At 39.8% G+C, this 11,258-nt stretch overlaps 1 protein-coding gene across 1 annotated transcript in view; it reads left to right on the top strand.

Annotated features, from left to right (window-relative positions):
* Nucleotides 1-60: 60 nt before the first annotated feature.
* Nucleotides 61-11,258, top strand: part of ARID4A (AT-rich interaction domain 4A) — a 76,063-nt gene continuing 64,865 nt past the window's right edge. The window contains 5 exon segments of the mRNA XM_017872203.1: nt 61-206; nt 1,296-1,358; nt 3,077-3,187; nt 6,326-6,391; nt 7,401-7,491. Coding sequence (XP_017727692.1) covers nt 1,353-1,358; nt 3,077-3,187; nt 6,326-6,391; nt 7,401-7,491 — 274 coding nt within the window. The 5' untranslated portion in view covers nt 61-206; nt 1,296-1,352.

Below are 11,258 nucleotides of genomic sequence, written 5' to 3'. Positions count from 1 at the left end.
ATGAGCAGCCAATAGGAGTTCGTGTAGAAGCGAGTCTGCTCAACAGCTTGTTATTTGGTGGATTGTGGCAGTAAATCGGGGCGAGTGGGGAACCGGGCGCAGGAACTGCAGCCGCGGTTGGGAGTGGTGCTGCCCGGACGGGGGCCCACGGAGGTCAGAGGGGAGGAGGACTCTGGAGCTGACAGCGCGCACTTCACCCGCAGTTGGTAGGTGGGGAGAGGGGAATCGGGGGATACTGAATGGACGAAGCGGCAGTGGCAGCAGCTGCTGCTGCCCGGGGTCCCGGTGCAGTTGGAAGCTTTGGAGGTGGGGAGAGTGATGCTAGGCAAGTGGCGCGGCGAGCGCAAGAGAAGGGGCCAGCCATGGAGCAGCGGCAGCAACTGCAGGAACCGTCGCCGCAGCTGCAGCCGCCTCGTCCGCTTCCCCGGGTTCCCGGGAAAATGGCTGTGGGGCTGGCCGCACCGCTAAGTTTGCTTCCGCGCCGTGAGGACCGGGCTGCTTGGGGGAGCCCTTCCCCAACTCCGCGGCGCGTCCACCTCTGCGGAGTCCGTGGCAGGACTCGAGGGGCTGCGAGCTGATACCTCTCTGGGCTGTACAAAAAGTTGAGGCGGGCGCTGGGAGGAGGCAGCTGCTGCTGCGGTGCGGCTCCGCTCCCCTCCCACACCCTGTCCGGGCCACCTCCCCTCCTCCTCCCCTCAGTCCCCGCCCCTCCCCGCGCGGGTCTCCCGGCGCTCTGGCGGCTCCCGGCTGAAGGCCGCGGCCCCTGCCCCTTTGGGTGAAGGAGCGATTCTCCTTTCTGACATGGTGCAGAGCAAAGGAAGGAGAGCAATGGCGCCGTGACACTCCGCTGCCGCCACCGCGGGCCCGGGGCGGGCCGAGGGGGCCGAGCGGCGGAGGCGGGGCGCGGGCCGAAGTCGGGGTATCCGGGGGACAGCGGAGCGGAGGCTCGGCGGTCGCCTCCGCGGGGGACCTGGGGAAGCCCGAACGGCGCCCTGCCCTTTTCCGGAGCTATCTGTCCTGGGGCTCCGAGTTGAGCATTCCGGGTCAAAGTGGCCAGCGAGGCGGGGGCGCGGTGGGCCGCTGGCAAGCTCCGGGGCGGAACGGGCTGCCCTTTGGCGCGCGTGGGGTTCTCGCTGCCCCCTCCACTCCTGCATCCTGGCTGCCCTCGGAAGGGGTCTTGTCCCTTGGCTGGTGAGGATTCTGCCCCTCCCCGCTGGCGTTTGTTTACTTTCTTTCCCTTGGTCGCTCCCTGCAGTTGACTGATTCTGTCTGTGCCTCTTTCCCCCTCCCCGTAGTTCTAGCGACTGCGAAGATAGCTCGCTGAGCTGGAACCCCACAGATCACCAACAAAAATGAAGGTAAGTGGAGTCAACGCTGCCCTGATCCTCGCGCCTTGGACACTGCCAGTTGTCAGGCTAGTGCCGTGGAATGTCATTTGTTTTGCTCCTCAAAATTGATGTTCCTACTGATCAGCAGTTTCGGCATAGGAGGATGTGTTGAATGGGTGAGAAATGATCTGTGTGTCTAAATGCGGAGTTTGGGCCCTCTCTGTAGCAGTACTTTGGAAAGGCTGGTGCAGCCTTTCAATTGTTGTCCATTCGGATAGTATTTTTAAACACTTCCTGTGTTGGCAGCAACCTTTGCAGAAGTAAAGCTTTTGTCCTGCTTTGGTTCTTTGGGGGATTTTTCGAAAATTTTTTTCTTCCTCAGTGCCAATGCGATTTTGTAAAAGAGAGAGTACGTGGATTAAGTAATGAAAATATCATTTCTTCTGTGTGTAAAGTGAACTTATGTGGCTAAAATATTTTAAGTTGAACTATAATAATAGTTTTAGTTAAATCTTTCCAGTAAATATTTTAAAACATATACTTATTCTAAAAAGATACATATTCTACTGAGGATGACTGCAAATATCCATATGTGGATAGTTAAAGGGAAAGGATCTCACATAGCATTCTTGAATGCTGTGGCCATTGAAAGTTTCAGGTCAGATTTTTATTTGCCAAAAGCATTCCTATTCAATTTGTATTTTTTGTAAACGTTCTTAAAAGGTAGCCAATTCCTGTCTTATTTACCGTTTCAGTATATTAAGCTCTGAAATATAGCATTTTCCCAAACTTTCTCATGGTTTTCTATTTTCTCCAAGTAAATGACATGTTTAACCTTCTTTAATATTACTTGGGAAAACTTATTAGAAAACAAAAAATCATTTTCTACTTAGAAACGTATCTCCAAAGTGTATACTGTTAACTTTGCACTTAACAATGTTAAGTTGGACTTGTATGGATACACTTTAACTTCTGAAAAAAAAAAAGGTAAAATGACAGATTGAGATAGCAATCATCTTGTTACTGTAAAGATTAAAATGAATGGTAGAGTGAAATTTCTTGCATCATTCAATGTATCATTCTGGTCATGTCCATTTGCTGAAAGTAGATGTTTCTTAGTAACGCTTATTTTTTTATACTAAGAAGATCAGTATGGTAAACTAGGTATGTCTACAAGTCTTGAACCATCGGTTCATCTCTGCATTCATCGGCTGAATTCAGACTTAAAACCTTTCAAATGCAGCTTTTAGCAAATGAATTTTCCAAATTGATACTCTCCTTATGAAAAGATGTTACCTTTATGTAGCTTTGTCAGTAAACAATTATGTATGGTTAGTGTTAATTTTAGTAGCAATATTTATTTTAATTTGAAAAATTTCAGGTGGCTATAAATGAATAACTTAGTTTTATGGTATGTGTAATATGAAATATTTTTTCTGATTTTTTTATTTTCTGCTTATATAAATAGAATTTTGAAAATTTTGTATCTGGAGAAAAAACATTATATTTACTCACTGATAATTTTAAATTACAACTTTAAAACATTTTATCATATCAGGACATCAGTCTATAAAATGAAAGGTTGCTCATCAAGTGTTTGCTTTCGGGTAGTTTTCAAATTTTCAATGATATTAATAAGCAAATCATTTTGATATTTTTCATGCTTCAAGCACAACCTTTTAATGAGACTTGAGGTTGGAGTAGGGAGACATAGTAATGACATTCACAGTTTATGTTCCTTTCACCAGGCGGCGGATGAGCCTGCCTACCTGACAGTGGGAACTGATGTCAGTGCCAAGTACCGGGGTGCCTTCTGTGAGGCAAAAATTAAGACTGTGAAAAGGCTGGTGAAAGTTAAGGTAATATTTGTTTTTATGCAATAGTTTTATTAGCTCTAGATTGTAGAAATTTGGGGAGAGAGAGACTGCAAATCAGCATTTTATTGAGTCATTATATGAAAATCCTTCATATACTATACTTACAGGAAAAAAGCACATCAAAATTCAAGAAATAAAGAACTCAAAAGGAGAAATTATTCCAAAATGCTACCACCAATATACCATGCTCATGATATTTCCTGTCATTTGGATCTTTACTATTTGTGGTAGCATACTTGGACTGTAATCTATTTTCTCCCCTCATTTAATGTTCAGGTAGAGACAATTTCAATGTTTAGGACAATATAAATAACAACAGGAATTATGTTTTCAAGACAGTGTAAAAAAGCATTGAAAAAGTTTATTTTGGGGCTGGGCATAGTGGCTCATGCCTGTAATCCCAGCACTTTGGGAGACTGAGGTGGGTGGATCACCTGAGGTCAGGAGTTTGAGACCAGCCTGACCAACATGGTGAAATCCCGTCTCTACGAAAAATACAAAGATTAGTAGCTAGGTGTGGTGGCGGGCACCTGTAATCCCAGCTACTCAGGAGGCTGAGACAGGAGAATTGCTTGAACCCGGGAGGTGGAGGTTGCAGTGAGCCAAGATCATGCCATTGCATTCCAGCCTGGGCAACAGAGCGAGACTCCATCTCCAAAAAATAAAAAAATTAACCTGGCGTGCACATCTGTAGTCCCAACTACTCGGGAGGCTGAGGCAGGAGAATCGCTTGAACCCAGGAAGTGGAGGTTGCAGTGAGTCGAAATCGCACCACTACACTGCAGCCTGGCTGACAGAGGGAGGCTGACTAAAAAAATATATACATATTTTTGGCTGTGCAAGGTGGCTCACACTTGCAGTCCCAGCACTTGGGGAGCCTGAGTGGGGGCATTGCTTGAGCCAAGGAATTCAAGACCAGCCTGGACAACATAGTGAGACCTTGTCTGTCCAGAAAAAAATAAAAATAAAAAAATTAGCCAAGTGTGGTGACAGGCACCTGTGGTCCCAGCTACTCTGGAGGCAGAGGTGGGAGAATTGCTTGAGCCTGGGAGGTCAAGGCTGCAGTGAACTGTGATTGTGCCACTGCACTCCAGGCTGGATGACAGGGCAAGACCCTGTCTCAAAAAAAGTTTTTTTTAAAGATGCTTTTACTCAGAAATAACTTTTTTTGGTGATTCCTGCCAGTAATTTTCTTATATGAATATATTTTTAATAGTCTTTGTTACTTTATACTAAATACAAAAGTAATCTATGCTTATTATAAACATTTTTAACATAGGCATATAAGTTCATGAAGTCTTCTTAAAAATTTTTATTTAAGTTGATTAATAATTTCATATATTCATTGGCTACATAGTCATGTTTTGATACGTATAATGTATGGTGATTAAATCAAGATAATTTGCATATCCATCATCTGAAACATTTTTCATTTATTTGTGTTGGGAATACTCAGTATCCTCCTCTTAGCCATTTGAAACCATGTAATATAGCATTGTTAACTAGTCATCCTGTAGTGGTGTAGAACACTGTGAAAGTCCTCCTTGATATGACTTCAAAGAGATTTGATGTGCTCTTCCAGATTTTTTTTACTGTGCCAGTCATAAAATTATTGTCATTGGTATTGGATCATGCTACATTGCAGTTTGCTTTATTCACTTAAGTATCTGATGTTTTCCTACCAGAATTAAGCACCATAAAAGGAGGAAATGTCTGACTTGTTCTATGCCCAACACATAGAGTAGTGCCTGATACACAATGGACACTCAAAATTTGTTGAATAAATCAATGAACTAGAGCAGTGATTCCTAAAGTGTGGCCCCAGACCAGTAGCATCAGCCTTACTTGGGAACTTGTCCCAAATGCAAATTTTCCCCACCCCAGATCTACTTCATCAGAAACTCTGGGGGTAAGATCCAGTAATTGTATTTTAATAAACCCTTTAAATATTTCTGATGCATGTTAAAAGTTTAAGGATCAGGCTGGGCATGGTGGGTCATTCTTGTAATCCCAGCACTTTGGGAAGTCAGAGTGGGCAGATCACTTGAGGCCAGAAGTTTGAGACCCACCTGGCCAAAATGGTGAAACCCCGTCTCTAGTAAAAATGCAAAAAATTAGCCAGACATAGTGGTGCACACCTGTAATCCCAGCTACGTGGGAGGCTGAGGCATGAGAATTGCTTGAGCTGGGGAGGCGGAGGTTGAGACCCTGTCTGGGGAAAAAAAAAAAAAGTTTGAGAAACATTGACTAGAGGAGTGTGATTTGTAGAGTAAATAGATGTATCTATGATTATTATAAAACTTATGTTTCAATTTTCTTGATGAACCTTCAAGTATTATTAGGATAGGATGTCAATTGACGTTCATTTCTTTTGTTTCATATAGTGTTTTATCATGTCAGCTATATAGGATTTGATTACTCTATATTTATTTGGGATTCTTTAACGATTCAAATTTGGTATTAGTATTGTGTGTGTGTTCTTATTTACTTAAAATTAATACAATGATTGTTTTAGGAGGTCTTATCATGCATTACCTAGATTTTGAATTTATTTGGACCATCTCTTATTTGGACCATAGTAACCAGCCATCTATTATGGATGGTTACTCTGTGTGTTTAGATGTGTCGTAGAAGGGAGCACTTGTTTGTATCATTGCATATTATGATTATTGTTTAGCTTCACTTTATAAAGGATCAGAGTTGTGGTTTTAATTTGTTTACCTTTCATATAGGCAATACAGTTTGATACTGTTTTTTTTTCTTTGTGTACTTGGTGACGGTCAGAACCTTTTGTGACTTGTTGATAAAAAGCAGTAAAGGCATTTTTTTTTTTTTTACAGTAATCACTACAGATTATTATATAGTTCATTCATTCAGTAAACACTTATTGAGTGCTGGTAATATGCATTGACACTTGCTAACTGTTGGGGATATAGCAATGAAGGGAGGACTCAGCCCTCAAGGAGCTCACAGTTAATAAGAGAATGTAGTAAGTATTATAGCAGAGGTCACCACAGGGTGCTAAGAAAGCATAAATTAAAGACATTATTGTTACAGTGTTACTGTAAATGTATTTGTTTTAAAAGTAATATGCAAATTATCTTGCAAAATGTTTTTCAGGTACTCTTGAAACAGGATAATACCACGCAATTGGTACAAGATGACCAAGTAAAGGGTCCTTTAAGAGTATGTATGTTGTACAGTTTAAAATCTAAAATAATCATAGATTTATACCGTGTTTACTGAATTTACATTTCTACATAGACTTAACATTTATGAGAACGTTAATCAGAAAACAATATATATGAAGGGTTTAAATATAATTAGTATAAATTATGATATTGCAATGGCTGTATTCTAAGTTTTAGAACACTAAACATCTTCTAGAAGGGTAATTTAATACATATAAACATGTTAAATTTTTCACCTACCTTTCTGTTATGAATTCTTGAACTGGGTACCTGGCTTTGTTTTGCAAATTGTTGCCATATCTGAGGTGATGTTTAGCCTTCTAAGTTGAGTATCATAACTATCAATCTTCAGTGGTTCTAATTTACCAAGCAAACTATGTTCACTTCCTAATTCAATTTCATGAATACCTAGATTATGTTTTCCAGCCATTTCTGGCCATTTGTTTATGTAATAAATCTGTTATATCAGAGTACCATTTTGGTTAATATCTGATATACAAAGGTCTGGAAACTGAGAGAAGGTCAACTGGTCCATCCCTATCTCTCCAGGTGAACCTTTATCTAAAAGATTCCTTAAATATGCTGAATCCAATATTCGTATTTCTGTGAAAGAAAATTGATGCTATTTTGGTTGTCTTATAATTTTACAGTTCTTCTATTTAATTTTCTTGAAGGCAGTGTGATAAAGTGGAAAAGCTCTAAAGTAAGATTTAAGAGACTGGGCTGTCATGCTGGACTCTGCAAATTATTTTCTCTTTCTGAACTGCAATTTTCAGTGTGTAAAGTAAGGGTAATAATAGCTACCTAAATTTTGTCAAAGTGTTTTGGGGCTCAAATTGCATAATACATAGATAAGTACTATGAATGATAAAGATCTAAGACAGTGTAAGATAGAATTATCATAAGTATGGTATTTATTTTTCTTACCTAGATAATAGAATTGGTGGAAGTGATTTGGTTTATTTGTTTAAATTTGGTAAGGAAATTTGGATTTCACATTTTAGGTTGGAGCTATTGTTGAAACAAGGACATCTGATGGATCTTTTCAGGAAGCTATTATCAGCAAGTTGACAGATGCTAGTTGGTATACCGTGGGTAAGTAAGTAATTTAACACATTTAACACATAGATTTGATTTGGACTTTGCGTGTATCTGTGTTTTGTGGATAGACCAAATCATTGTGTTGGTGGAGAAATATGTATTATTTCCTATCAGTTTACTGGATATAGCTGGCTAAAATTCTAAGAATGTCCTGTAGGTAACAAAAATAATTATCTCTTACAGTAACTTGGCCACTTGTGTCTATTTCATCCAAGAATGTACTTCTATTTTAGGTTATTTTAATGTTTCTCTTCAAGAAGGTTAGATCACATTATTGTGATCACTTTTTCTATTAAAATTCTGTAGTTGTGATCTTTATTGTATTGCTACGTATTTTATATAAGGGTAATGTAGATGTTGCCAATTTACAGATTTAAAAAATCTTGACCATAGTAGATTCAAGAATAGGTGATTGTAACTTAGTTTTTGATTTTTGACACAATGTGGGTGCTCATATTAACAGCTTTCAAGGTTGGATATGGTGGCTCATGCCTGTAATCCTAGCACTTTGGAAGGCTGAGGCAGGTGGATCACTTGAGGTCAGAAGTTCAAGACCAGCCTGGCCAACATGGTGAAACCCCGTCTCTACTAAAAATACACAAATTAGCCAGGTGGTAATGACGCATTCCTGTAATCCCAGCTACTCAGGAGGCCGAGGCACGAGAATTGCTTGAGCCTAGGAGGCGGAGGTTGCAGTCAGCCCAGATAGTGTCACTGCACTCCAGCCTGGGTGACAGAGTGAGACTCGTTCTCAAAAAAAAAAAAAAAAAAGCAGCTTTCAAGAAAGAGATAGATGTTCCTAATATGAATGCATTTTTAACATTCCATTCATAATCTTATACTGGCTTTAGATAACTTTATTGTATTAATAGTAAGAAGCAACAAGTGTCATAATACGTGTAAGTTAAAACCTAAAAGTAGTACTTAAATAGTTGCTGTCATTATGTTGATGAGAATAGCATTAGGTAACATTTCCAAATCTCCTCTCAGTACTTTCAAACTACACAGTCCTGTGGATATCATCCAATCTATAGCATTGTTGGTTTTTATACTTATTTCTTCGTTTAAGAGGTATAATTATTTTGTGGTTTTCTTGTAGAAATAAAAGAAATGACCATTTAGGTTTACTTTTAGTTTACTTGATTTGTTGCTTAGGGTAAAAATCATTCCAGTTGATGCTCAATGTTGTGAAGAACTATGCTTTGGTTAAAAATTTCTCTGTCTTTCCCTGTGCCTTCTATTAGTAGTGCCAGTTTGCTGTGTGTAACTACTTTTTTCGAACCTCTTTTATTCTTCCTGTACTTGCTAGAATTTAGTGTTGGTTCACAATGGTGCTATTATTCTGAACTACATATTTTTAGGAAGCTTAGTTGTGGCTATTGATATTTGTTAAATATTTAAAAACTAAGTGGCCAAATGTGGTGGCTCGCACCTGTAATCCCAGCACTTTGTGGGGGCGAGGTGGGTGGATCACTTGAGGTCAAAAGTTCGAGATCAGCCTGGCCAACATGGCAAAACCGCGTCTCTACTAAAAATACAAAAATTAGCTGGGTGTGGTGGCGGGCGTCTGTAATCCCAGCTACTCATGAGGCTGAGGCGGGAGAATCGCTTGGATCTGGGAGGCAGAGGTTGCAGTAAGCCTAGATCATCTCATTGCACTCCAGCCTGGGCAACAAGAGCAAAACTATCTCAAAACAAACAAATAAAAACTAAACTTAATGTCAACTCTTAGAGATTAAGTAAATATACCTTTGCTGTATTAAACTAAGACCTGATAAAAATTACAGGTGTGTGTAGAATCACTGGAAAATATATGATGGATATTCAGATACTAATATTGCACATTATATTGTATTCACTATAAAGGTTGTACTCACGTTACTTATGAAGCTTTACTGATAAAATGCGTATGCTCAACAAAAGGATTACTTTTCAAGTTTTCTCATTTTGGGTTTCTTCATCCCAGAGTAGTTATTCAATTATGAATAGCAACCTTTGTCCTCTACATGAGTAGCATTTTAGTGTTTCTAAAAACTAGTCACTACTAAGCATTCTCTATGTTGATTTTCTGTGTTGGATAATTACAGAAGAAATTGTATAATTCTTGTTCTCAAAGAGCTTTAGAATCTTAATTGCATATAATGGAGGTATCAAGCATTAGTGTACATAAGAATCACTTGGTGCTTGCTTAGAAAAATGAGGATTTGAGGACCCCAAGCCTCTCCAAATAGTAGGCCTGGGGTTGGCAATACAAGAATGCTTTAGTAAGCTTGTCAGTGATTCTGATGCAGGTAGTTCACACTTACAAAACAGGGAAAACAGATTTATTTGGGAGACAAATTCAAAATATTAAAGATTTTGCAGCTACGTGCATGAAGAAAATTCATAAAAAGATTTTGAAAGGCATTGTTCCATTCAGAAAACTCAAGATAGCACTGCTATGAAGAACATTTAGATATTGAAGGAAGTGGATCACATAAAGAATGATCAGAGTATAATGACCTGAGTTACCAGTTGATTTAAATAAACGGTAAAATGAAATGTAAAACCTCTTGGCTCATGAACATCCTGTATTTTTCTTTCAGTGAGTACCCACTACGTATTGGGTTTAATTGCTCTTTTCTGGAATTTTTCTTGATTTCTAGTTCCTAGCAAAGTATTATGTGGGTATAATCAGAAAATTTTTCAAAGTGTTTATGACCTCCATTACCTTTTCGGTTTCATGAGATACCAGAAATTATGTCAGATTATTAAAAATAAAACAAGAGGATACCACATTGCTGGTTTTGATCAAATAGGAGTTATGATCATTAGTGATCTAAAGTTATCATTAGAATCAGTTATAGCAACTGCTTCTTACATAATATAGGTGTCAATTTCCCTTCTGTTAAACTTGATTAACCAATTTTGAAGGAGATTATGGATATAGTATGACTCAGTTTTTAAAATATCTGGTAATATCTTACCCTCTGATGGTTTATTTTTTGTTTTTTTGTTTGTTTGTTTTTGTTTGTTTTAGAGGCAGGTCTTGCTCTGTTGGTTTTGTTCAGTAGCACTATCATAGCTCCCCGCAGCCCTGAATTCCCTGGGCTCAAGCAATCTTACCGCCTTAGCCTCCCAAAGTGTTGGGATTACAGGTGTGAGCCACTGCTCCCGGCTTCCCCTTTTAATGTTGAACAGTAAACAGCACCAACTCAAAGGGATTTTTTGTTTTTGTTTTTGAGCAATAGAAATATTTCCTCTTCTTACCATTCCTACCATAGTTTATTCATTGATAGTTCTTGTCCTTGCCATTAAAGATAAGGAATCTGTAATATATGGAAGTGTGTTACCTGTTCAGTCATTCAAAAGGTGTCAAATTGAGCCAAGATATTGGATCAATTTAAGTCTTTATGAGCAGATGAATGGGCTCTATGAGAGATTTGGGCTGGATAGAGCCCAAATCTCTAGTTATGTTTAAAGAAAAAAGGAGGCCGGGTGCGGTGGCTCAAGTCTGTAATCCCAGCACTTTGGGAGGCCAAGACAGGTGGATCACGAGGTCAGGAGATCGAGACCATCCTGGCTAACACAGTGAAACCCCGTCTCTACTAAAAAATACAAGAAAACTAGCTGGGCGAGGTGGCGGGCGCCTGTAGTCCCAGCTACTCGGGAGGCTGAGGCAGGAGAATGGCGTAAACCCGGGAGGCGGAGCTTGCAGTGAGCTGAGATCCTGCCACTGCACTCCAGCCTGGGCGACAGAGTGAGACTCCGTCTCAAAAAAA

Source organism: Rhinopithecus bieti, unplaced genomic scaffold (assembly GCF_001698545.2).
Source record: "Rhinopithecus bieti isolate Rb0 unplaced genomic scaffold, ASM169854v2 scaffold_6717, whole genome shotgun sequence".
Lineage (NCBI taxonomy): Eukaryota > Metazoa > Chordata > Mammalia > Primates > Cercopithecidae > Rhinopithecus > Rhinopithecus bieti.
The sequence above is the reverse complement of the archived record's forward strand: the minus strand, read 5'-3'. Positions and strand labels throughout refer to the sequence as shown.